Source organism: Lepidochelys kempii, chromosome 8 (genome assembly GCF_965140265.1).
Source record: "Lepidochelys kempii isolate rLepKem1 chromosome 8, rLepKem1.hap2, whole genome shotgun sequence".
Taxonomy (NCBI): Eukaryota; Metazoa; Chordata; order Testudines; family Cheloniidae; genus Lepidochelys; species Lepidochelys kempii.
The window spans coordinates 53,890,886-53,918,502 of NC_133263.1; the positions used below are offsets into that span (position 1 = coordinate 53,890,886).

The following is a 27,617-nucleotide window of genomic DNA, read 5'->3' on the forward strand; positions in this document are numbered from 1 at the left end:
AAACTCATACCAACAATGTGTTGAGATTCACAGAAGTTTTGTTAACTTCAAGATTTGCCTGAGCCACAAAGTTCAGCTGTAAATCTAGTTCCAGACTTCTCCAGTTTTGGGAGAGTTTGGATCTAGGGTTTTGGTTCATGCCTATGTGCTTCCTGGTTCTGGCTGGGGACAGAAAAATAAGCCCTCAAATACAACACAAAGTGTTGTTTCTATGGTATTTCTGCTCTGAGTGGAAGCAGGGCGTACTGGGAATCCTGCAAGGGAGAGTGGGGATTTCCAGGCATGTTTTGGAGACCCAAGAATTTTGGATAAAAAAATCAGTTCTCATCAAACCGAATCTGAAATTTTTCAGAATTTTCGGTGAATTGAAAAGGTCCCGTTTTGGGTCTGTTCTAGAGTAGGGATTTGAATCTGCATCTCCCACAACCCAGGGAGTGCCCTAATCACTGGGCGAAAGGCTATAATGGAGGGGTGGTAGCATGACCACCTCCTCCTCCTGTGGCCATTTTGTGACTAACCAAAATTATTTGTGTCAAAATTTGTGAATAGTTTAAGGTCAACTAAAACTGCATTTTTCATCGAATAAATGAATAAACATTTGTCTAAAAACATAGCCCGGCTCTACTTATTAAACATCTTTGTTAGCCTTTAAGATAACTTACCTCTTGGAGGAGGCAGCAGGACAGTGGATTGGAAGTCATTTTTCTTTCCGATTGGCTGACATAGTGTTGTGTAGCTCACTCTTTCCACTGCTGTCAAATCATATCTGCTCATTCACAAGGTGCAGGAAGCCATGGTGGAGCTCCCAGTCTCCACTGCACATTAGTACGGTTCTAATCAACGCGAATGGCAATGCAGCAGCATCTCCTGACTAATCATGTGTTATCTCGTGTTGCTGTCATATGGTGGAACTGTTCCACTTCACTACATGGCTTTCTCCTGTAATGGATGCTGCCTTTCCTCCATCGTTTCACCTTCAAAACACATTCAAAATGCTCTTGACAAACTGGAGAAAGGGTCTGAAATAAACAGGATGAAATTCAAAGAGGACAAATAAAAAATACTCAGTTTAGGAAAGAATAATCAGTTGCACAAATACAAAACGGGAAATGGCTGCCTAGGAAGGAGTACTGAGGGCTATGGTGGATCACAAACTAAATATGAGTTAGCAGTGTAACACGGTTGCAAAAAAAGCGAATATCATTCTGGTTTGTATTAGCAGGAGTGTGGTAAACAAGACACAGGAAGTAATTCTTCCGCTCTACTCAGCACTAATAAGGCCTCAGCTGTAGTACTGTATCCAGTTCTGGGCACCACATTTCAGGCAAGATGTGGACAAATTGGAGAAAGCCCAGAGAAGATCAACAAATAAATAATTAAAGGTCTAGAAAACATGACCTATGAGGGAAGCTTGAAAAAATTTGGTTTGTTTAGTCTGGAGAAGGGAAGACTGAGTGGGGACATGGTAACAGTCTTCAAGTACATAGAAAGTTGTTATAAAGAGATGGTTAAAAATAGTTCTACTTATCCACGGAGGCCAGGACAAGAAGCAATGGGCTTAAATTGCAGCAAGTGAGATTTATGTTGGACATTAGGGAAAACTTCCTAACTGTTATGGTGGTTAAGCACTGGAATAAATTGCCTAGGCAGGTTGTGGAATCTCCATCATTGGAGGTTTTTAAGAACAGGTCAGACAAACACCTGTCAGGGATGGTCTAGATAATACTGAGTCCTGCCTCAGTGCAGGGGACTGGGCTAGATGGCCTGTCAAGGTCCCTTCCACTCCTACACTTCTATGATTCTGACGGGTTCTGTGTCTCTTTCTTCCTCACTGCCCTTCCTCCTCTCTCTGGCTGGGAGCGCCAGACATGAGGTCTGTGGGAGCTCTGAGCTTTCTTTCTTTCATTCCCTGGCATATCAGACACTTGGAGACAATTTACTAAACCATTTGTTTTTCTGCAGAAGAAGTAATGCTGGCTGAAGAGAATAAAAATGCTGGGACCTCAGCCTTGGAAGGTAAGGAAAACAATAAGCTAGCTCATGTAGCTGCATTCCCTTTTCTGCCTCCAGCTGCAACCTCCAGTTTAGCTCACTAGAGCAATGGGAACCAGATAGGTGTTTGTCGGGGGTGCTGGGACCCAAACTACTGTTTCTGCTGGTTAACCGGAGGCTATCATGTTAGAGCAGTGGGGCTCAACAGCAGCCTCTCCTAGTTAGGAAGGGTGAAACACGCCAAAGAGCATGGAGCCAATCTGCAGCCTCTCTCGTAGAGCGCCGGACTTGGCTTGAGTGCTGGGAACTGGATGGCAGCCCCATTCAGTTACTGAGACCCCTGTTACCGGGTTAGCTGGGTACCAAGGAACAGCCTGGGTAGGAGACAGTCGAACAGTCTGTGCTCAGCATTTAGATGCAGTGGTAACTAGAGCTCCCCTCTTCTTCATTTCCAGTGCTCAGGAGAGCAACCATCAAAAGGAACCGGACAGAAGCCGTGAATCGTGACTCAAGTGACGAACATTGCGTCGATATCTCCTCTGTGGGTGAGTGGAGACCGGTTCGCCAGCCAGTGTGAAAGACTCTGACTCGGAGCCCAGTGCTAAGGCAGTCCAGAGTCTCCTCCCTACAAGTCCTCTAATGATGTGGAGCATCTTCTAAAATCCTGTGGGGAGCAAAGCCAAAGTGGACATGGACGAAGACCTTATGTTTCTGTCCGTTGTTAGCACAGGGAATGGATATTCCCTGTTTCTAATGCATTACAGAGCTTGTATAGAAGCTGGCAGGTTAAGCCCATCCTGCCATAGTGGAGCCCTTGAGTGAAGAAATAATTCTTCCCATCCCCTGGTCAGAAGGGAGTTTGACCTGCTCAGGTCCTCTGCTGAGCAAAACCACTGTGTTCCATTGTTCTCTCCTGGCCTCTCTTCCTCAGGTACCCCTCTTGCTCGTGGCAGCATCAGGAGCGCTAAAGTGGATGGTGCCTCCTATTTCCGGCACAAGGAGCGACTTCTGCGCATCTCCGTTCGCCATATGGTGAAATCCCAAGTGTTTTATTGGACCGTCTTGAGCGTGGTGGCTCTCAACACTGCCTGTGTGGCCATTGTCCATCACAACCAGCCTCCGTGGCTCACCCACCTCCTCTGTGAGTTTCAGGTCCCCCTCTTTGTCTGGGTATGTTACAGCGACACAGGCTGTACAGAACACCAGTCCCCCTGACCCCGGGTCAGCCATCTGTGCAAGCAAGGCATGTGGGTGCTTGGAGCCCCAGGATGATCAGCATATGGCATGGTTTGCCGCCTTTCCAGGAGGACTGGAGGGGGCAGCAACTCACAGCCTGTTACAGGAAGATCTTTAGCTGTTGGCTGATTCTCTTGTCACCCCAGTGTCAATCAGTAGTGAACTCCATTGAGATCAATGGAGTCAGACTGGCACGAACCTGTAGGGAGATCAGAATCACGCTTGCCACCCAGAATATTGTACACAGCCCATTTCTACTGATGCCCGAGGTCTTGCTCATTATCACTGAAATCCTTTTCAGTTCTGCTTCCCTCCCAGCAGATAAACAAGAATGAGTTTGACTGGACCCATGTCATTCAAATCCAATACAGATTTCAAGGGAAGTGACTCTGTTTTGTGTCAGTGTGAAGTGGGGACATAACAGTAAGTTTACCCTGCTATAGTAATGTAATGAACAAAGACTAATTAACACCCTCTGAGACAGGTCGGAGTGGAATCCTTTGTCCCAGCACAGAAATGCATGTCAAAGTGGCTGGGCCACTAGAGCTTAATAACCTACAGCTGCAACCAGCTAATGGAGTTATTCCTTTAGATCAAGTGGTAGAGGTTTGTCCTGGAGTGCTGAAGGTTTGTCTGCTGACACCCCATGCAGGGGTCACTGTATCAGCTCTTTACACTGTATTCTAATCACAGATAAGGAGAAGCAGATGTGTAGCTAATGCACCTGAATTTCCCTGTTTCAGACTATGCAGAGTTCCTGTTCCTTGGGCTCTTCCTCCTGGAGATGTCCTTAAAGATGTATGGAATGGGGCTGCGCCTTTACTTTCATTCCTCTTTCAACTGCTTTGACTGTGGGGTAAGCAGCACGTGAAACTAGGGCAAATGCTGTAGGACAGCAGAACAGTCCAGAGGGCTGTGGGGAGGGGGTGTGCCTTGTAGAAGGGATAGGAAGGCAAGCAACATAGTCTGTTACAGCAGTACTGAGATCCAAACTACTAGCTTCTGATTACATAGGACTGAGCATCACACGGAATTGCACACCTGAGAGGGACTTCCTGTGATTACTATGGTCCTTGACACTCTAGGCCCATGTTATATGCACAGGCTCTATTCTCATGTGTGTTTCTGATCCCCCAGGTCACAGTGGGAAGCATCTTTGAAGTGGTCTGGGCTGTCTTCAGACCAGGCACCTCTTTCGGGATCAGTGTCTTACGAGCCCTCCGTCTTCTGAGAATATTTAAAATAACAAAGTAAGTAAAGAGGACCATGCATTCCTGCCTATTGGCTCCCTACCCCTCGGCCCACCTGGCCCTTTCACTGTCCCCTTCTGGCTCCTCGCTCTCATCTGGCTGCCATCACAGATCCAGATTCCCCTTGTCCTGCACAGTCCTATTGCTAGTGCTACAGTATCGTCTGCATTTTCCAGGTATTGGGCATCCTTGAGGAATTTGGTGGTCTCCCTGATGAGTTCCATGAAGTCGATAATCAGCTTGCTCTTCCTCCTTTTCCTCTTCATTGTTGTCTTTGCCCTGTTGGGAATGCAGCTGTTTGGAGGCAGGTAAGTGCATGAAAGGCCAGGGAAGATTGGAGCCCTTTTATTTACAGTGAATAATATCATCTCCCACCCTTTCAAGGGAAACACTGACCCACCAACTCGCACCAGATTACCAGTGATGTTCCTTTTTCTGAAGGACCTTAGATCAGGCTAGTTCAGGGCAAAATGGGCACGATGTCTGTTCAGATTCCTGCACAAGCGCTCCAGGGTCCTTATCTGTCTCATGATAAAGGTGAAATGGGGACAAAGAAGAAGGGAAAGTCAAGGGAAGTGGTGAATGGATGGGGTAGGCTGTTATAGGAGCAGCAGACCTCAGAGGACAGAAAACAATGATGTGGTGCCACCTCTATATTCCAGCTTGTGCATTTCCCTTTGGTTCATTTTCAGATTTAATTTCATGGATGGGACTCCTTCTGCAAACTTTGACACCTTCCCTGCAGCCATCATGACAGTGTTTCAGGTAGGGGCCTGGTAAAAACGAGGCAGCTGGATTTTTCTACCATACAGTCAATACCCCCACCTATCTGATTCTTATCCATGACCCGGGGTGGTTCATGTTCTGAAGTTCTCTTTACAACCAAAAGATCTAGAAGCTTGATAAATGCAAAGTAATGCACATTGGAAAGCATAATCCCAACTATACATATAAAATGATGGGGTCTAAATTATCTGTTACCACTCAAGAAAGAGATCTTGGAGTCACTGTGGATAGTTCTCTGAAAACATCCACTCAATGTGCAGTGGCAGGCAAAAAAGCAAACAGAATTCTGGGAATAATTAAGAAAGAGATATATAATAGGACAGACATTCTCATGTTGCCTCTATATAAATTCATGGTACGCCCACATCTTTAATACTTTGTGCAGATGTGGTTGCCCCATCCCAAAAAAGATATATTGGAATTGGAAAAGGTTCAGAAAAGGACCACAAAAATGATTAGGGGTATGAAACAGCTTCCGTATGAGGAGAGATTAGTAAGACTGGGATTTTTCAGCTTGGAAAAGAGACAGCTAAGGGGAGATATGATTGAGGTCTATAAAATCATGACTGGTGTAGAGAAAGTAGATAAGGAAGTGTTGTTTACTGCTTCTCATAACACAAGAACTAGGGGTCACCAAATGAAATTAATAGGCAGCAGGTTTAAAACAAATAAAAGGAAGTATTTCTTCACACAACACAAAGTCAACCTGTGGAACTCCTTGCCAGAGGATGTTGTGAAGGCCAAGACCATAGCAGGGTTCAAAAAAGAACTAGATAAATTCATGGAGGATAGGTGCATCAATGTCTATTAGCCAGGATGGGCAGGAATGGGGTCAGAGGGTGCCCCATTCTGCCCCCCTCGGCTCTCACACTGGCATTGCTCGGGTCTGTTAGGTGCAGGGAGTGTCCCATTCTCCCCAGTGTAGCCTTTTCCCCTCACATGTCTTTTGCCTCTGTTTGCCAGAAGCTGGGAATAAGCAACAGGGGATCGATCACTTGATTACTTGTTCTGTTCATTCCCTCTGGGGCACCTGGCATCGGCCACTGTTGAAGACAGGATACTGGGCTAGATGGACCTTTGGTCTGACCCAGTAGGGCCATTCTTATGTTCTTAAGCTTAAGGCTTGGTTCTCCATGCAGCTACATGGGGGCTTATGCCAGTGTATCTCCATTGCCTTCAGTGAGTTACGCTGGCATAAAGGAGTGGAGAGCCACACCCCTAAATTAAATGAAAGCTGGAGTTCTACTCCCACATGCTGTAGATTCCAAAAATCTCTGGAAGACACCTAACTCCTCACCACAGAGCGGATCTCTGCTCCCCCACGTAATCCAGCTGTGGGGCAGCATCGTCCGTGAGACAGGATCTCCGTCCTTGGACCACCTCCTGCACACATTTGCATACAGAAAACTGGTGGGCTATATGTAAAATAATAGCGTGGGTGATAGTGCTGTCTGTTTGTTTGTTCAGATCCTGACGGGCGAGGACTGGAACGAGGTGATGTACAATGGGATTCGCTCCCAGGGCGGAGTCCGCTCAGGCATGTGGTCCTCCATCTACTTCATCATCCTCACCTTGTTTGGAAACTGTATCCTCTTGGTTGCTACGTTTTAGAGAGAGCACCCTCTGTCCTGTCTCTCTGTGAGAGGATAACTCCTCCCATTGCTCATCAGCGACTCAGTGCTCTGTTCATATTAAGGGAGTGGGTGTCCCCAAGTTCCTTTCTGCATCTCACATGGCAGGGGTAAGAGCCTTGTCCTACAGCTATCCCACCACAAATGCCAGGATGGGAGCCTGGTCCCACAATCATTCCCCTCAGACATGGAGGAAAAAGTGTGTCCCTGACACTCCGTGCTCCTGTCTCCTGCTGAGGGATCATGCTATAGGCTGGCCGGGGGACCCCTTCCCTCCCACCCTGGTTCAAATCCAACTTCTTTCTGCTTCTGAAAAGTAGAGTGTTTATCCCTGAAGTGAAGTAGGGCCCCTCAACTGCCTGGTCCCTTCAGTGGTGCTGGTTTCCTCTCTCTGAAGCCGGCACGTTCCTCTGTGTCAAGGGAGTGGGGTCCTGTGTGTTCCCTCATTGGTCACTGTAGAAGCTCAGGCCATTATCACATGATGTGTCGACTCTTAACGCCCCCAGACACCCTGCTGAATGTGTTCTTGGCCATCGCTGTGGACAACCTAGCCAATGCTCAGGAGCTGACAAAGGTAAGGGATGCGAATGCTCTCTCCCCTCCCCCCCACACCTTACTACAGAATGAGCTTCGTTCAGACTGTCCATATGGACCCCACACAGGGTCCATGCCATATGGCCCAGGAATCCACTTCTGAGTCCTTGTCATGGTCACCTGGGAAGCCCATTCCCTATTTTTTTCCTTCTTTGATTTTAAATTTGTGAGTAAACTTAGTGCTTATGGAAGAGGAGGGCTAGTAACGCTGCACTGAGTCTGGCCTCTGTCCGCTTCTCAGTGCTAACCTTGCCCCACGCCTGCTGTTCTAGCCCGGTTCCCCCTCAGAGTTCTGTCAATGCATCTCTGTCATGCACTGCTCTTCCAGCCTTGGGCCTCTTCTGGGCAGTAGTTTTGAAGAGTGTGATGGCTATGACCACCAAACCTCACTTCCATTTGGAACCTAAGCAGGATTTGAACCTGTGTTTCTGTTGGTGAAGGGCAAGAGTATCAAGAACCTGCATCACTGAGCTCCTGCCTTGAGAAAGATGGCATGGCTTGGTGGGCTAAGGTTGGAGATGAAAGCCTGATTTCTAATCCTGGTTCTACCACTGATTTAGGGCTTGTCTATGTGGGGAAAATTGACCGGAATAGCTATTTCACAATAGCTATTGTACTTCAAATTTCCACCCTACCTTACTCTGAAGTAACTTTCAAGTGTAGACAAGCCCTTACCACTGGGCAAGTCACTTAGGCCCTGATTCAGGAAAGCACGTGCTAAAGTCCATCCCTGTTCCAGAAAGCACTCACACACATGGACTCATAGACTTTAAGGCCAGAAGGGACCATCATGATCATCTAGTCTGACCTCCTCACATTACAGGCCACAGAACCTCACCCACTCACTCCTATAATAGACCCCTAGCCTTGAGCTGAGTTATTGAAGTCCTCAAACCCATGATTAAACTAAAGCGTGTGCTTAAGTGCTTTCCTGAATCAGGGCCGAAATCTCTCCGCCTCAGTTTAGCCTATTTCCCACTCCCAAGGTGTGGTGTGAGGAGTCATTAGCTAAGATTTGTCCAGCATTCTGAAAATGGAAAGTGCAAACAATTTTAAAATCATCTCACCTATTACGTGTCTGACACTGGTGCAGTTATCATTAGTTAATAATCGCAGCTTGGGACGATGCCAGACTAGACTTCAGTGCCCTGCTGGGAAGTCTTTGGGCTGTGACACCATCTGGATTGCTGTGTGTAGGTAAAAACAGCCAGGATCATTGTTAGTCTTAGAATGGGTCAGACCCCAAAATGTAGAGGCTCCATGCTGCCTATTTCCTTTTTGGTCTGTCTGTTCCTTATGCTCTCAGGGCTCAGCGAGTAGCCTCCAGCACCTGTGTAAATCGGATTTGCTTGAGGCAAGTGAAATGGAGCAGAATAATCCATTATGTTATCTAACTTTCCTCGGGGCGGGGACACGGACACAAATGTGTATCTTCCCATTGGGGAGCAGAGCCGAGAGGACTTCATTTCCTGGGTAGTGCAGATGGCACCTCAGAGGAACAGGGAGGGGTGACCATAGGGTGACTCACGCAGGGAGATTATCACCTCCACTCTCTACTGTCACTGCCTCGCTAACTTCAGAGGGAGGAGACTGTTGCAGTTCTAATGCTTTCAGGACAGTGTGTGTGGCCGAAGTGGGGAAGGAAGCACCTGAGATATTGAAATCTAGGCTTTCCCAGTCACCTCCGTTTCCTCACATCCTTGATTCTGGGCAGCATCAATGAAGGAAAGAGTGTGCTGGGTTTTTACTGGGGCTGAATGGACATAAGGCGACAAATGGCATTTCTTGCTGCAGTAACTCAGCCAAACTCATGAGGGTAATATGATCCCAGGTAGGGTCAAGAATGGACCCCGACCACCCTGTCAGACAGGCAGAGAAATATCTAAATGTCCATGCTGCCCAGTACAGAGACTGCAGCCTTGGATCAGACCAGCTTTGGCAGGGAGTCCAGGCCTGGCCCATGCCTAGGCAGGGTTGGCTGCTGCTGCTGCTGGATTTCCTCTTTTAACTACAATAGCTGCGCCCTGCCACTAGACCCCACTATGCAGATACTGGCAGAGGCAGTAGCTGATTGGGCAAGACTCAGGGAAGGAGAAAGAAAGGGGGAGTCGGAAGTTGGGGCGAGATACAGGGGTCATATGGGGCATCTGCAGATATGGATAAGCACCTAAATATCTAGTAATTTATCCCAGCCCCAGACTTTTACAATCTCCTCAGTAATCTTAGAGAAAATCTGCTAAAATTCACCGGCATACACTGAACTGCCCCAGGCTTATGCTGAGAATTGTCCCGGGAAATATTTGTTCAGACGTTAGTGCCAACACATGCCCCCCCTGTGCACCACACCCCTGCGTGCACCCCCTACACTGCATGTGCACACATGCACCCTCTTGCGCTCCCCCCTACACCCACCCCCACCCCCCCAGCACTCACATGCACCCCCCACACACTGTGCTCTTGTGAATACCCTCCCCCCCATTATGTGCTTGTGCACGTGTATATCTCTATACACTTTGGGGGCAGGGTGAGCTTCCTTCTCCTCAGCTCCTCCCCACATACTCTGGGGGCAGAGTGGCACCAGTCTTCCCCACACACCTACTGAAGCAGGTGGTCTCCCAATTTCATCCTCATGCACACCCCTCTGCCCCGCCCATTGTCCCACTTGCTTGGTTTGGGGTCAGAGGGTGCCCCATTCCGCCCCTCTCAGGGTCTGTGAGGTGCAGGGAGTGTCCCATTCTCTCCAGTGTAGTCTTTTCCCCTCACATGTCTTTTGGGGGGAAGGAAGTACCATATACTCCCCCTCTTCACTGCAGCAGTATCGAAGGTATCCTGGGTTCTGGTCTTTACATTCTGGTCATAATAAGTCAGGAGCACTATGGGATTTTTTGTCTACTTCCTGATAAACATCATATATTAGCACCTGCCAGAGTCAGAATGCCAGATTGGGTAGGTCTTGCTATGGCAAATACTATGTGATGGGGCACTATGCTGGAGCCTAACCTGCTGAGAAAACCCTTGAAAAGATTGGGCATAATGAGGAAACCATGTCAGTTTTGACTGGGCTTTGTGAAAATAAAAACCACACTGGGCAATTCAGAAGGCTCATCTCAACTCTGGTGGCTTCATTCCGAGCCTTTTCTTACTGGCTGCACCAGGCCTGGTTTGCAGCATCTTGCATCCAGCATAACCATGCAAATCCCCTGCAACATCTGGATGGATGTAAGCTCCCTGGTGCTCCCTGGTAACAGACATTTTTGTTTGACATTTAGGATGAGCAGGAGGAAGAGGAGGCTTTTAACCAAAAGCACGCCCTGCAGAAAGCCAAGGAAGTCAGCCCGATGTCTGCTCCAAACATGCCCGCGATTGAGTGAGTCACCCTCTGCATGCACCGTGTCAGCAGCTGCCTCCGCCTGTCCCTAAGCTCTTTATGGTGATAGCCACTCATGCCGTGAAAGAGAGAGGGGACTATGCAAGGGGTAGCACCAATGTGAGGCATATACATATGCATGCAGACCTAGGGTACAGGTAACACAGAGGTGTTGCTCTCGTGCAGGGCAAGGGCACCGTTCATTGATGGTGTTGAAGCAACACAATTGGATCAGACCAATAGAAAGGGGCCAGGTCTGCTGTTAATTATGGGGGACCTTGGCAGTTTCAAGGTGGTAGCTACATCAACAGACAGCGCTGGTTACTGATTGCGCTTGCTGTCCTAAACATCCCAAGCTCCAGTCTTTATACAGAAGCAATACAGAAGGTTTTCATCTCTGCATGTGCTAATAGTGGGAAGTCAGAGACCTACGCCCTCTGCAAGAGGTCTGCACTGAGTCCTCTGATAAAGGAGAAGACCCCACAGTCATCCCTGGAGGAGGAGGAAGGAGCCCTGTTGGCTCCTCTGTAAGAGGAGCGCCCACTAACAATTCCATTGTGGCAGGGGTTGGGGGGCAACCATCAGTGACTCCATTATGGGGGCAAAAAAGGGGATTTAATGAGTGAGCCTCTGGATTAGAGCTGGTCAGAACAACACCGACAGAACCATTTCCCATCAGAAAAAGCAGTTCCATAGAAATCTAAACGCTTTGGGAAATTGTGTCAATTTTGCTGAGATTTTGTTTCGGGGGGGAAAAAAGCAAAAAGGTTCTGCCAGTGTCGAAACTTCCCATTATGTCACTTTGGGGACAGAACATTTCCATTTTTCGTTTTGAAATGATTTTGAGTTTCAAACGTTTGTACTTGGTATTCTAAAATGAAGTCAAAATGGAATGTTTTGATTTTTTTCAAGACAAATGTTTTGATCCTAAAGGAAATCTTTTTGGAATTTTCCCTCCGTGGAGGATTTTGAAGTTTTCATGTTTCATTCTGATTCGAAACAAAACCAAATGCTGAAATCCTTTGCAAAACAGAGTTGTCATCCTCTGGTCAGCTCCACTGTGAAGGTTCAGGGAAGCTCCTGACTTCATCTGTTTCTCCAGATAGCATCCAAACTGTCTGAACTTCTTGGGTCTGCAACACTGGGCTGAGATTGTCACGAGAACAGGCTGCTTTGCTGGAATTCTGGCATGTCCTACTTCTAGTTGAGCCAGAGATGCTGTAAGACCTGCCCATTCCCTGGGAAAGGAGCTGCCTATGTGACGCTTCTGTGGAAGTGGAAGAGGCTATATTGGGGGATGGTTTTGGGGAGAGACCTCATAGTCTGACTGCTGCGATGGGCTCTCCAGAGCCATGCTGGCTGTCAGTGTGTGGGAAGCTGGCTGCTGGATCTATAGAGTGAGTGATGGATTTTAAGAAATGAAGGGATTTAGACTGTAGCAGAAGATTAGAGAATGGATGGATATAGGCAAATTGGGATGAAGTGGTGATAGATGGAATAAGTTTGATACTCAAAGGCTGTGTCTACACTAGACTTTTCCATCAAAGGTTACCAAGCATTGCCAGTACAGTGTACTCCACTAACGCGAAAGATAGTCGGGGAACTCGAATTTGGCCAGAGCTCTAGACAGCTGCTTGTGCCTTGTCTACTCTAGCACTTCCATGGTTGCTAGTGCAGGAGTACCAGTGGTAGGAACAGTGGGAATTAAAGTAGAGTGTACAAAAAGGTGAAGAGGAGAAGACCTAATGCTAAAATGATGTGGGGAAGAAGAGTGAAATTATGGAAGTACGTGTATCTGTGTGCAGACATGTGTGTACAAGGGTGGATTTGTACATATGTGGGTGCCTGTCATATGCATGGGTTGTGTATATGGTGACTGGGTGACTACCATGAAGGTAGGTTTGAATGAATGGGATGTGGATGCCTACCATATGGACAGGTTTGCATGAGTGTCTACTGTGTGGATGAGTTCGCATGTGTAGTGCACAGGTGCCTTCCATGCAGATGGATTTGTGTGTATGGTGCATAGGTTCCTACCACATGGGTAGGTTTGTGTGTAAGGTGCATCATGTCAGTGCCTAATGTGCAGATGGGTTTGGGTGTGCGGTGTGGTATGTCAGTGCCTAATGTGCAGATGGGTTTGGGTGTGCGGTGTGGTATGTCAGTGCCTAATGTGCAGATGGGTTTGCAGGTTTGGCACATGGGCATGTTTATGCTTTTGCCACTGAATGTAGGAATGGTCATATTAGCATGTACTTTTTACGTCTGCGTTTGTTCTGGCATATAACTGCATACATATGCATTAGTATTTGCACGTGTGAATATCAGTCATGAAGTCACCATGTGGGCACGTATGCCTTTATTAATGTGTAACTCTGTGAATATTTCTTTGCATGTCTGTATACCTTTGTTTGAGGTGTACAAAGAGGACTATCATTCTTATCCCTGGTGATGAGTGTATAGTTATGCAGTTGTGTGCATGCAGTCATTGCTTCCTTGCATGTCCTATGTGCATGTACTTTGTATGGGTACCAAGTTCTTGCTTGTGTGCAGTCTGTGAATATATCCTTGCATATATCATATGTATGCACAATATGTATGATTTGTATATGGGTTGGCAAAATGTGTACATTTTTGTACATATATTTACAAGTGTTTCATGCACATATGTTCTAGGTGGCATGTGTATGTATATGTGACTGAATGCATACAGTAAGTGTATGGGCATAATTCTCCATAATCCTCTTTAGGAATCCTTTATACTGTCAAAGCAGTGTAAAGGGCTCTTCATGTAAATGAAAATCAGGTGCTGTGTATTTAAGGATCAGTGAGTGTCGGTGTCTGTATATATATAATGTTATATGCCCCTCTTGTGTTGCCAGCCCAACACCTTTGAAATGCCTGTATCAGTATGTGGATATCTCTGTATAAATCTGTTTGCGTGTGTGTGAATGGATGAATTTGTTTGCAAAAGTATTTGCTCCATGATCTCTACATGTTTATGCAGAAGTTGGTGGGTGTGATGAACCCATTTCCATTTGTACATACATCTGCACGCTGTGCAGTTAGGCACACGTGCATGCTGGTGATGGATGCCTGAAATCACTGTATGCGTTTGCGCAGGAGTGCGAGTGTTTCTCTGCTTGTGGCTGGTGGTGTGCAAGTCCGTGCAGGGTTGAGGTGGACTGAACCCATTCATTTTTCTTTCCCAGAAGGGACAGAAGGAGGAGACACCACATGTCGATGTGGGAGCCACGCAGCAGCCAACTGTATGTGTGCCATATGATTGCGTGTTGTGTGTGGCTGTGTGCATATGTGGCTACATGCATTTTTGTGTGTGCTAAATTTAGGCCTTTACATAGCCTATTTCGGAGCGTATGTTTGCTCCTCTGGGCATATGATTTGCGTGTGCTCCTGCCTCTGCACATCTGTTAGTGTGTGTGTGCATTTGTGTGTGTCTAAACTAAGTGTGCTCTCTTGTGCCTCCGTTTGCTTGTATCTGCGTGTGCTTGTGTAGGTTAGCACTTTAGTGTGTGCGCAGATACTGTAGGTACATGTGAGCTGGCGTCTGTTTATTTGTGTGTGCCGGTGTGTGTCTGCCTGTGCATATGTTTGTGCCGTATGCGTGTGCTTGCTTGTACGTGCGTTTATCCATGTGTGTCAGTGTGCCTGTGTGGGGGTGTCTGTCCTTTGAAGCCTGTTTGTGTGCACATTTGCGATATTTTGAAGATTTTATTTGATCCCTTAAAACACACCCATCAGCCTACCCTCTGAGCGCATCTATGAGAATGTACGTGTACAAACCTCCTTCCCCAGAATTTAGCCCTCCCCTGCCAAGGCACTAGGCCGAGCAGGCAGATGAACATTACTGCCACCCTGTTGGCCAAGAGACTCTGGCTCTGTCAGACCAGAAGAGAAGCAAGCACAAGAGGTGAGAGCCTTCCACTCAGAATGCCCTGCCTCCAGCCATTCAGATGGAAAGACTGTGAGTAAAAGCTGATCTCAGCTGGTGCAGTGGTGTCTGTGTGTGTGTGGGGGGCACTCAGGGGTAAAGTCCCCGACAACACAGGGCATTGTAGATCAGTAAAATCAGCCCCTTTTTCACCCAGCAGGGAAGCGGCAGCTTGTGCAGATGTTGCAGAACAGGTGTAGCATGCTCCCTATCGCTATAGCTCCCTGTACTGCTCAGTGAGCAGGCAGCTGGATTCTACACTAGCTTTAGTTTCCAACTGGTCTTTGAAGATAGCCTTGGGTAGGCCACATTGCAGCAGTCCAAGCTGAAGGTGACAGGTCTGGATCGCTGGGATGCAGTTCATGTCCAAGATAAAAGTTTGCCATTGTTTCAACCAGAAGCAGATGGGATAAAAGCACACCATGCTCCCAGTTCTGTAAGAGCTCCCTTTCCACAAGAGAGGCAGACCTTATACCTGACGTCCATTACCCAACCACCCTACATCTTGGCCGGCCTCTTATCCAAACTCCTGTTTCAGCTACACGCTGAGTCAGCAAGGAGACTGTGCATTCTGGGTCTGATGCCAAAGACCTCCATCTCTTTGTCATTTGCATGTCAATGGCAATGGAGCCCAAACGCACCCCCCCCCCCACTGGCTTTACGTCCACACTGAAGAGGAGGGGTGACAAAACTGAATCCTGTGCGTGAGGGTAAGTGAGCAGTTGCCAAGCACTATCCTCTGGAATCTCTTCATCAGGGAAGAACGGAACCACCGAACCAGAGTTTGCAAGGTGACAGACACATCTAATTAGCAACCGTTGTTTAATTCCTGGCAGATGGAAACTGAGATGTTGCTCTCCTTTCCCCTCCTGGTCTCTCCCTTCTTTTCCTTTCCTTTCTTTCCCCTCGCATTCCTTTACTTTTTTTGTTCTTTTGTCTTTTTTCCCTTTTGTCCCCTTATTTTTGGAAGAAAAAAATTCAATTACTTTTTTTTAAAAAGGGTAGGGAAAGATAGATCTGAAAGAATCAACGTGGATATCTGCCCGTCAGCTTTTGCTAGAGGCAAGTCAGCTACCAGGAAGACTACCAGTATCTCAGCCACACAGTAGAAAGCCAGACTCAAAGTGTCAAGGAAATCTGAGGATTCCAAATGACCCCACACCTGCCTGGAACGCCTTTCCCAGTGACCTTCCCCACCAGAGGAAGGTTAGGGACAGGCAACATTAGAAGATGGTTTTCTGAGCTGGATGCTGAGAATATTCACTTGGAGGAGGTTAACATCCTGCCCTCCCCAAGGGAGGTGGTTATACTGTTATCCAATAATAGGCCCAGAATTCCCAGGCTAGATTTTATCCGTTGGCGCAATTAGAGCTCTTCTAGCGAAACAGGCTGAAATTCAGCCAGAGAAGATACTGCATTTATCCCCTCCAGACGCTGCCCTGCTGCCATGAAGGGAGTCCGTTTCAGTCTAGATCTGATTTATGCTCCCTAGGAAGTAAATGAAGAAATCCTTGCAGCAAAAATACTTGACTCAGTCCGCCTTAGAATGAACAGATCATAAGAACGGCCATACTGGGTCAGACGAAAGGTCCATCTAGTCCAATATCCTGTCTTCCAACAGTGGTCAATCCAGGTGTCCCAGAGGGAATGAACAGAACTGATCATCATAAAGTGATCCATTCCCTGTCGTCCATTCCCAACTTCTGGCAAACAGAGGCTAAGGACACCATCCCTGCTGACACCGTCCTGGCTGATAGCCATTGGTGGACCTATCCTCCGTGAATTTATCTAGTTCTTTTTTGAATCCTGTTAATGGGATGATGGCTCATTCTGACATTTAATCCATCACAAGCCACCTGGATAACACTGTGGTCTGCGAGGAAAATCTATGGAAAGAGGACGTTTAATAGACAAAACATAATCATACTTTCCTATCAGGTCATTGTTAGAGTGGGCCATTGGCTACACAGTATGCTCCTTAGAGAGATCTGAAACCCAACCAAGTCTGTCAGTCCAGTAAAATAAATCCTCTGATCCAGTAGGAGTTATGGAGGGTCCTGACTTCAAACTTGAAGGAGCTATAATGAGAGCATGACACAGGAGTTCATCCTCCTCACCTCCAGTTATCTGTGCAGAGCCAGAAGTCACTGGGGCCATTTCGATAGTACTCATAGCAGCTCTGAGATCCCCCAGGAGCCCTGAGTGTGGACTTGGGGTCACCCAGTGCAGTACGGCTTGATTCTTATTTATATTAAGGCCCCTCAGCACCATTCTGACAGGGAAGAGAGGCCCTGATGCGGGTGTCAATGTAAATGCCAGAGCGTTGCTTAAGGGGCTGTAGTGTAAACAAGAACCAGCCCAAAGCCTCAGTGACTCCAACACTGACCTAGACAAATACCCAGGCAGCAGGCATGGGAAATCTGCGATGGCAGCCTGTACATTGTGATCCCAATTTCATTCTCTCCTGGGACACGTATGCCACTGAGGCCATGTCTACACCACCACTTATGTCGGCAAAATGTAGGTCACTCAGGGGTGTGAAAAAACCACCCCCCCGAGCGACAAAAGTTTCGCCAGCACCAGTGGTGGTGTGCACAGAGCTGTGTGGGTGGGAGAGCGTCTCCTGCCGACACAGCTGCCGCCACTTGTTGGCGGTGGTGTTATAACGTCAAAGGGAGAGCTCTCTCCTGCCGACACAGCTGCCACCGCTTGTTGTTGGTGGTGTTATAACGTCAAGGGGAGAGCTCTCTCCTGCCGACACAGCTGCCGCCGCTTGTTGGCAGTGGTGTTATAACGTCAAGGGGAGAGCTTTCTCCCGCCGACACAGCTGCCGCCGCTTGTTGGCGGTGGTGTTATAACGTCAAGGGGAGAGCTCTCTCCCGCCGGCACAGCTGCCGCCGCTTGTTGGCAGTGGTGTTATAACGTCAAGGGGAGAGCTCTCTCCCGCCGACACAGCTGCCGCCGCTTGTTGGCAGTGGTGTTATAACATCAAGGGGAGAGCTCTCTCCCGCCGGCACAGCTGCCGCCGCTTGTTGGCAGTGGTGTTATAACGTCAAGGGGAGAGCTCTCTCCCGCCGACACAGCTGGCGCCACTTGTTGGCGGTGGTGTTATAACGTCAAGGGGAGAGCTCTCTCCCGCCGACACAGCTGCCGCCGCTTGTTGGCAGTGGTGTTATAACATCAAGGGGAGAGCTCTCTCCTGCCGACACAGCTGCCGCCGCTTGTTGGCAGTGGTGTTATAACGTCAAGGGGAGAGCTCTCTCCTGCCGACACAGCTGCCGCCGCTTGTTGGCAGTGGTGCTATAACGTCAAGGGGAGAGCTCTCTCCTGCCGACACAGCTGCCGCCGCTTGTTGGCGGTGGTGTTATAACGTCAAGGGGAGAGCTCTCTCCTGCCGACACAGCTGCCGCCGCTTGTTGGCAGTGGTGTTATAACGTCAAGGGGAGAGCTCTCTCCCGCCGACACAGCTGCCGCCGCTTGTTGGCGGTGGTGTTATAACGTCAAGGGGAGAGCTCTCTCCCGCCGACACAGCTGCCACCGCTTGTTGGCGGTGGTGTTATAACATCAAGGGGAGAGCTCTCTCCCGCCGGCACAGAGTGACTACACGATAGATCCTACAGTGGTGCAGCTGCAGTAGCACAGCTGTGCTGCTGTAAGGTCTCTTGTGTAGACATAGCCTACGACGAATCCATTTCTGAACAGGGCACCTCCTACCTCTGGATTTAGATGCAAATAACATGACTCCACTATTGCTCTGACTTCTCTCAGCTCATCCCGAACTGGGGGAAATCTCGGTCAGTGCAGGGGCAGCTGCATCAGCCAGCCAGGTCTTGGTGATACACACAAAGCTGAGCGCTTTGCTTGGATTAATCTGGGACAGCAATGATCTTATTATCCACCAACGTCACCCTGAACAGCATGAACCAAGCAGCACGATCCCTGTCAGCGGATGCACCGCGTTCTCAGGATGAGACCAGCAGACTGCTAACGAACGTTTGTGCACATCTGCCCATGGTTTTGCATGGAGCGGCTTCTGGATTTCGCGTAGAGTGGCCCATGTGTGTTTGTACATTAGGTACAATGGCCCATTTGTGCATTAGGTGTTTACGTCGGTAGAGCTGCAGTTGTAACATCCATATTTTTGTATACATTGTTCCACATATACTGACTCCACGGGTTCAAGTGTTCATGTATTTGCATGTGTGGGCTCATGCATGCCCACGTTCCCTTGTGTCTGTAGGTGTATGGTTTTGTGTTTGCATATGTAGGCTCACACATGCTTGTGTGTATGGGCCTGCCCAGCTGCGGGGTTCTGTCTTTGGATGTACAGAGCCTACGTGTCTGCATGTCTGAGCTCTCCTATACATTGGGCTGGATTTCCCAGAGCCCTGCGTCTTGTGTAGGCTTTGACACCAGTGCCAAGTGGGTGCAGAACGCTCCCAAGGCAGAGTGGTAGCATTGCATGCCCGCTGCGTGGGAAGCGCCTGCCCAAGGAGCAGGGCGATGAGGGTCTCCGTGTGGGTCCGTTTGGGCCCAGGTGCACGCTCTATGTCTAGGGGTGGGTTCTCGGGTTTCTGACAGCACAGAGGTGGCCTGAACCCCTTTGTTTTCCTTTCCCAGGAGGGACAGGAGAAGGCGACATCACATGTCGGTGTGGGAGCAGCGTACCAGTCAGCTCCGTAGGCACATGCAGATGTCGAGCCAGGAGGGCCTCAACAAGGACGCCCCTCCCTTGATCAACCCTCACGCCAGCATATTCAGGAGGAAAATGCCTGGGGAAAATGTAACCTTGGAGAAGGGTGAAGAGGATCATGGAGGCAGCGCAGAGCACCCGCAGGCGGAAGGCCTGGACCAACCCACTGCAGGCACCAACTCATGCCCAAGCACCAAAGAGGACGAGAAAAGCCCATCCCCTCGAGCCAAGAGAGACAGGGAACAATGGCATCAGAAATCATGCCACGGGAATTGTGATCTGACTGAGCAGGAGGAGGGAGGGGGAGGCACAGGGATTGAAGACCGAGCACGGCTGAGGCAGAGCCAGAGGCGCAGCCGGCACCGGAGAGTGAGAACTGAGGGGAAGGAGCCGGCTGGGGCCCTGGAGAGCAGATCAGCCAGCCAAGAGGCCAGCCTGGAGGAAGCCAATCCCACGGAAGGAGAGCAGGCCAGAAATGAAGGGGGGAAGGAGGACATGAATCAGGAGGAGCCACTGGTGGGCGAGGAGCTGAACAGGTAAAGGGCACACCATCCCTGACGGCTATGATCTGCAGCTCCTTCTTGTGGAGAGATGGCAAGCCTGGCGCCTGCGGGTGGGAGGGCAGTGTGGGTGGGCCGATCTCTCAATGGTTCTGCATCCCCAGGCATGAGCCCTTCCTTTCATCTGTCATCCAGCCTCTGGCAGCCTCTAGTCCGTTTTTGCTTTGCTTCGCTTTCCCCACCCAGTCTGTCCTGAGGAGCCAGTCTGTCCCTTGATCCTGGTCAATAGCTCCCTCCCCTAGGCAGGAAGCACTGCTCAGAACAACGCTCCAGACAGTGCCCCAGTAATCACCCGAGGTGCAGTAGTAACCTTTCTGTAAGCCGTCATGTAGAATACCATCATCTGCTGGCTTTTAAACAAGGCACTGATTTGGTCTGTAATCCTCATTTCTCCAGGGTCTGGGAAGTCTCCCTGTCTCCTCCCAAGGTGATAAAGCTCTGACCAGGTCTATGTCTAGTTTCTGGCGTAAGAGAAGTATTTTCAGATCGGGAACAGGGACAGCAAACCTCGTGGCTCCTGGTTTAAGTAGGACCCCTCCCCCCATCTCCCTACAAGGTCCAACATGAAATGTAACATTTGTGTTATGGCTGCTATGCCCAATCCATTAAATCTAACAGAATACAACAGCCTATTCAGATGTTCCCACCTGTGTTCTCCAGGGCCCCCTGGATATCCCACAGGGAGATCATTTCTCTCCCCATCCTCGAGACTGGAGATTAGCAAAGGCAGGAAAGGATCTGCTGGTCCCTCCCAACCCCCCAGCAGCTTGTTGCAATCCCAGCTGTTCTGGTCTTTTCTGCTGGCATGGGGTTTCGGGGACACAGGGCAGTCCTTGTCTCAGGAAAGAGGAGTCTCCAGCAGTAGGATGTTAAAGCACTTGGAGCACAGCGATGGATGAAAAATGTTATAGAATTGTTTGTTATTTCTGCCTTCACCAACTGGTGTCGCTGTAGCCAGAGGAACTCGCTGAGAAAAGTTCAATGCACACCAGAGCCAAATCCAACAGCTGCTAATAAATAGGAATATAACAATAATATAATAGTCATTATTTCCAGGAGTGCTTCAGATCCCCCTTTACTGACGAAATACTGGGAAATCCATTTTAACCAGCTATGCAAGTGACCAATGAAAACTTGGTTGGTTATCAGAGGCTGATCTTTAACTAAAGAATATTGCACAGAAAACTTTAGGAATACTTTAAAACGGTCGCTTAAGACACAGAGGGTTGCTTTTTGGAGCTCGGGCACTGTATCCAGTGTTCATTGTATTCCAGCTGATGCCTTTCTAATATTGCAAGAACAATCATTCCAAAAGCACACATGGTTTCATTTCTCTCTCTTTCTCCCTGTTTTATCTTTACTTCCCAACCTCCATTTCTCCCTCTTTATTCTCTCCTTTGTCTTCTCCATTTGCTCTCCCTGCTCCCCTCTGTCATCTTCACTTCTGTTGTTCCCCCATCCCACCTCTTCCCACACAATCCCACCTGTCTTTCTCTCTCCCCTTGCCTTCCTCCTTTCTTCCTGTAGAACCAATGAAATCCCAGCCAGTGATGCTGCCTTTGCTGGGGCTATGCGGGAAATGAGTCCCCTCAAAGTCCCCCATGAGCTCAACGAGGAGAAGAACGCTAGCTTGACAGAGCAGGACTGCAGCGGCCTGGAGACCAGTGACCAAGCCCTGCTGGGCAGCTTGCAGATGGAGATGAGCCGAGCCATCAGCAGGAGTGAACCCGAGCTGTCCTCCGTCACAGCCAACATGGAGAAAGTCACCGAGAGCACCACCATCATGATCGATGTCCAAGACTCCACTGTGGTACAGAGTGAGGACCTGTCTCTTTTGCTGTTTGCCTCTCTCTGATCTGCCTTCCTTTGCAGTGGCCCCTGAGGCTGGTGGGAACACTGTGGATTCCCCAGAGAATCCTCCAGCATTCATGCAGCCCCAGCACTGTCAACCCTCCACCCCCACCCCATCGTCCCTCAAACCCTGAATTCATAGCCAAGGCCCCATATCCTGTGTGGCAAGTTGGACCTAAGTCCCGAAGGAAGCTCTGGATGGGCTTAGATGACACTAGTGCCCCCACTGTTGCTACCACATGTGGAAAGCCAACACTGGGGTTTTTCTGTGGCTGGGTGGTTACCAGGTTGCCTCACAGGATAACGGCACTTGCAGCTCTGATTCGCCATGTTTCACCATGATTCATTCTCCATTGCCTCGTGGTTAGGCCACGTCTCCACTGAGCATCTCAGCCATTAGTAGCCAGGGCCCAGTACAGCCGCACTAATGCACCTGCCTAGTGTAGACAGCCAAAAATGCTTTATACTGTGATTTGATCCAGGGCAGTTTATCCCTGCTTGAACCCCGCTCCCAGACACACAGCAGGAAACAGGCGGGGCATGTCTCTCTCCACCCCCCCGCCCCCAATCCACTCCACTGTGGCCTTGGGGTAAAACTGCGGAGAGCAACCAGCCAGAGACTCCAGCCGTCAGGGGAAGGAGCAAACAAAGCAGAGACCTTCAGCCATTCTAGTCAAAAGACTCAAAACTGTTCTCTCCCTTCCCCTGCCCTGCTGACCGGCTGTCTGCTCCCACCTTGCCTCCCTCGCCAAATATGTCTGTGCTAGAGCTGGGAGGTGACTGCTCCCACTCGAGGAGACGTACCCACGCTGGGACCCATCGAGTCAGTGCGCTAGAAGAGAAGTGCAGCTGGGAGTGGCCTGAGTGACGGGGCAGGGCTAGTCAACCTGAGTATGTAGCTAGCGTCTCGGATGGCATCATCTGTCCTGCTGTTCGGGCCATCACAGCTGTGCTTCTGTTTTTAGCGTGCTAGCTGGCTAAGCACTAGTGTGGGTGTGTCTCCTCGAGCATAGACATACCTGCATCTTGTCACCTGAGCTTCACTCCACACCTGCCCTTCATACCTCGTCCCCTGCTCTGTCCCTTTCAACCCTTTCCCTTTTCTTGCCAGTTAGGTGATTCCCCTCCTGACTAAACACACACCCGCTAAAAAAAATTATGGAACTAACATGACACTTGCTACCATTCCATTAAGAAAAGGAGGACTTGTGGCACCTTAGAGACTAACACATTTATTTGAGCATAAGCTTTCGTGAGCTACAGCTCGCTTCATCAGATGCATTCAGTGGAAAATACAGTGGGGAGATTTATGTACACAGAGAACATGAAACAATGGGTGTTACCATACACACTGTAAGGAAAGCGATCATTTAAGTTGAGCTAATACCAGCAGGGGGGCCGGGGTGGGAGAAAACCTTTTTTAGTGATAATCAAGGTGGGCCATTTCCAGCAGTTGACAAGAACATCTGAGGAACAGTGGCGGGGGGGGGGGGGGAATAAACAGGGGGAAATAGTTTTACTTTGTGTAATGACCCATCCACTCCCAGTCTCTATTCAAGCCTAAGTTAATTGTGTCCAGTTTGCAAATTAATTCCAATTCAGCAGTCTCTCGTTGGAGTCTGTTTTTGAAGTCTTTTTGTTGTAATATTGCGACTTTTAGGTCTGTAATCGAGTGACCAGAGAGATTGAAGTGTCCTCAGACTGGTTTATGAATGTTATAATTCTTGACATCTGATTTGTGTCCATTTATTCTTTTATGTAGAGACTGTCCAGTTTGGCCAATGTACGTGGCAGAGGGGCATTGCTGGCACATGATGGCATATATCACATTGGTAGATGTGCAGGTGAACGAGCCCCTGGTAGTGTGGCTGATGTGATTGGGGCCTATGATGGTGTTCACTGAATAGATATGTGGACACAGTTGGCAACGGGCTTTGTTGCAAGGATTGGTTCCCAGGTTAGTGGTTCTGTTGTGTGGTATGTGGTTGCTGGTGAGTATTTGCTTCAGGTTGGGGGGCTGTCTGTAAGCAAGGACTGGCCTGTCTCCCAAGATCTGTGAGAGTGATGGGTCGTCCTTCAGGATAGGTTGTAGATCCTTGATGATGCGTTGGAGAGGTTTTAGTTGGTGGCTGAAGGTGACGGCTAGTGGCGTTCTGTTATTTTCTTTGTTGGGCCTGTCCTGTAGTAGGTGACTTCTGGGTACTCTTCCTGCTCTGTCAATCTGTTTCTTCACTTCAGCAGGTGGGTATTGTAGTTGTAAGAATGCTTAATAGAGATCTTGTAGGTGTTTGTCTCTGTCTGAGGGGTTGGAGCAAATGCGGTTGTATCATAGAGCTTGGCTGTAGACAACGGATCGTGTGGTGTGATCTGGGTGAAAGCTGGAGGCATGTAGGTAGGAATAGCAGTCAGTAGGTTTCTGGTATAGGGTGGTGTTTATGTGACCATCGCTTATTAGCACCGTAGTGTCCAGGAAGTGGATCTCTTGTGTGGACTGGTCCAGGCTGAGGTTGATGGTGGGATGGAAATTGTTGAAATCATTACACAAGGTAAAACTATTTTCCCATGTTTATTCCCGCCCCCCGTTCCTCAGACGTTCTTGTCAACTGTTGGAAATGGCCCACCTTGATTATCACTACAAAAGGTTTTCTTCCCCCTCCCACACCCCCGGCTCTCATGCTGGTATTAGCTCATCTTAAGTGATCACTCTCCTTACAGTGTGTATGATAACACCCATTGTTTCATGTTCTCTGTGTATATAAATCTCCCCACAGTATTTTCCACTGAATGCATCCGATAAAGTGAGCTGTAGCTCACGAAAGCTTATGCTCTAATAAATTGGTTAGTCTCTAAGGTGCCACAAGTACTCCTTTTCTTTTTGAGAATACAGACTAACACGGCTGCTACTCTGAAACTTACCATTCCATTGTTCACTCTGCTTGTGTGCTAGAGCCCTTCTCCCACCCTGGGTCTGGTCTAGTTCAACTGCTAGCTCTTCCTGGTGGGGCTGTCTACCACTCTGTGTTTGTACAGTGCCTAGCACAGGGGTGGGCAAACTGCGGCCTGCAGGCTGGATCTGGCCTGCCAGTCATTTTAATCCAGCCCTTGAGCTCCCACTGGGGAGCAGGGTCTGGGGCTTGCCCCACTCCGGCGCTCCAGCTGGGGAACAGGGTCAGGGGCCATTCTACACGGCTCCCAGAAGCAATGGAATGGCCCCCCTCCAGCTCCTATGCATAGGGGCAGCCAGGGGGCTCCACTCTGCACGCTGCCCCTGCCACAAGTGCCACCCCCGCATCTCCCATTGGCCAGGAACCACGGCCAACAGGAGTTGCAGGGGCGGTGCCTGCAGACGGGGCAGCATGCAGAGCCACGTGGCCATGTCTCTGCGTAGGACCTGGAGAAGGGACGTGCTGCTGCTTCCGGGAGCCACTTGAGGTAAGTGCCACCCGGAGCCTGCACTCCTGAGCCTCCAGCCACACTCCAACCCCCTGCCCCAGCCCTGATCCCCCTCCTGCCCTCCAAACCACTCAATCCCAGCTCGGAGCACCCTCCTGCACCCGAAACCCCTCATCCCGAGCCCCACCTCAGAGCCCACATCCCCAGCCGGAGCCCTCACCTCCCCACACCCCAAGCCCCTGCCCCAGCCCTGATCCCCCTCCCACTCTCCGAACCCCTTGGTCCCAGCCTGAAGCACCCTCCTGCATCCCAAACCCATCATCCCTAGCCCCACCCCAGAGCCCACACCCCCAGCCAGAGCACCCTCCTACACCCCAAACTCCTCATCCCCAGTGTAACAATGCTGCCTCTGGTGGGACCCAACTGAGAGTATCAATTCAGAACAAATTGCTTAGAGCAGGGCAGTTACAGCCCCGGGCTGGTGGTTCTTCACCTCTAAGGCACACCAAACCAGCCAAACAGAGAGGACTTTGGTCTCACCCCACTGGCTAACCATAAGTCACACAACCAATTCCCTTAGACACCAGTTTCCCAGTATCACCACCAGTGCCACTCATTACGGGGATGAATGGTTATGAAAACCAATACCCCCATAAAAGAAGAAAGGTTCTCCCGATCCCAAAGGACCAAGCCGCAGACCCAGGTCAATATACAAATCAGATCTTACCCACAAATCATGCTGTTGCCAATCCTTTATAATCTAAAATCTAAAGGTTCATTCATAAAAAGAAAGAAATATAGATGAGAGCTAGAATTGGTTAAATCGAATCAATTACATACAGTAATGGCAAAGTTCTTGGTTCAGGCTTGTAGCAGTGATGGAATAAACTACAGGTTCAAATCAAGTATCTGGAATACAACCACGGTTGGGATGAGTCATTCAGTCCTTTGTTCAGAGCTTCAGTTTGTAACAAGGTTTCTCCAGAGGTCAGAAGCAGGACTGAAGACAAAATGGAGGGGTTTTCAGGGCCTTTTATATTCTCTGCACATGGAAGTCACATGTCCATGCATGACTCAGTTCTTTGCAGGCCAACGCCATTGTTTACATGTTAGTTTGAACGTTCCCAGGAAAGCTCAGATGTGGATTGGCGTCTCCCAAAGTCCATTGTCAGTTAAGTGTTTCTTGATTGGGCACTTCCTGAGAATAGTCCTTTCTTAAGAAGCTGACCAGATGCTTCACTGAGGCTACTTAGAATCAAAACATATTGAGATACAAGTATATAGCCAATATTCATAACTTCAAATACAAAAACGATACACACATACAGACAGCATAATCATAACCAGCAAATCATAACCTTTTCATAGACACCTTACTGGAGAACCTTTGTACAATATTTGCTGCAAATATATAACAGTGGTTGCAACAATGATCTATACGGTCACAGTTTACATCAATAACATCATACCCAGCCCCACCCCAGAGCACACATCCCTAGCCGGAGCCCTCCCCCACGTCCCAGCCCAGAACCGCCTCCCATACCCTCAACTCCTGCTTTCTGGTCCCACCCCAAATCCCACACCCCCAACCAGAGCCCTCACTCCCCTTCCACACCCCAACCCCAATTTTGTGAGTATTCATGGCCCGCCATACAATTTCTATTCCCAGATGTGGCGTTTAGTCCAAAAAGTTTGCCCACCCCTGGCCTCAGGCACTGCTGTAACAACTAAGCAGATGAAGAAAAGCAGCAGTGGAGTGAAACATGATTTTTCCTTTCTACACGAGCGGTTTGCATTAGTACAGCTACACTGGAGGTTGTAACCGAGGCTGATCCCCAGCGGGGCAAGGCCTTCTTTCCACTAACCACAGAAATGCAGGAGGAGTCTCTCAGCCGTGCTTTGAGCCCACAGGGAAACTCCCCCCGCAAGAGCTGTGCTAGAAAAAAGGCCAGGCCTGTGCCAGGAGGGTGGAACAGCCTGTTGCATATTGCTCAGGACAAACCCTCCAGACCTCAGGCAAAACAGAAGCATCTCCCCTTTGGGCGTGTGCTGTGCTCAAATGTGCAACTCAGCCCCTGGTTCTGGTCTTGACTCCTGCACTTTGCAGATGCATCTCACAGTCGTGGCTTGCTCTACAGTGGTTGTTAGTTGCCCACTTTCTCTCAGGCTGTGCCTTGTCTTTTTCTCCCTCTCCATTTCTCCTTCCTACTGTCTCTTTCATTCCCTCCCCTCTTTCCCATCCATCTTCACTCATATGACTTCTTTCCCCTTCTCTTTTCCCTTTTCCCCTTTTCTCTCCTTCCCCCTTTCTC

The 27,617-nt window shown here is 49.1% G+C and overlaps 1 protein-coding gene across 1 annotated transcript in view; it reads left to right on the forward strand.

Annotated features, from left to right (window-relative positions):
- CACNA1E (calcium voltage-gated channel subunit alpha1 E) overlaps window positions 1–27,617 on the forward strand; it is a 421,822-nt gene that overhangs the window by 324,105 nt on the left and 70,100 nt on the right. Inside the window, exons 12-24 of the mRNA XM_073356587.1 lie at window positions 1,963–2,016; window positions 2,448–2,537; window positions 2,924–3,133; window positions 3,972–4,084; window positions 4,366–4,478; window positions 4,655–4,786; window positions 5,171–5,243; window positions 6,732–6,849; window positions 7,402–7,469; window positions 10,759–10,856; window positions 14,069–14,125; window positions 19,429–20,037; window positions 21,589–21,878. Of these exons, the coding sequence (XP_073212688.1) occupies window positions 1,963–2,016; window positions 2,448–2,537; window positions 2,924–3,133; window positions 3,972–4,084; window positions 4,366–4,478; window positions 4,655–4,786; window positions 5,171–5,243; window positions 6,732–6,849; window positions 7,402–7,469; window positions 10,759–10,856; window positions 14,069–14,125; window positions 19,429–20,037; window positions 21,589–21,878 (2,025 nt within the window). The remainder of the gene's footprint in view (window positions 1–1,962; window positions 2,017–2,447; window positions 2,538–2,923; window positions 3,134–3,971; window positions 4,085–4,365; window positions 4,479–4,654; window positions 4,787–5,170; window positions 5,244–6,731; window positions 6,850–7,401; window positions 7,470–10,758; window positions 10,857–14,068; window positions 14,126–19,428; window positions 20,038–21,588; window positions 21,879–27,617) is intronic.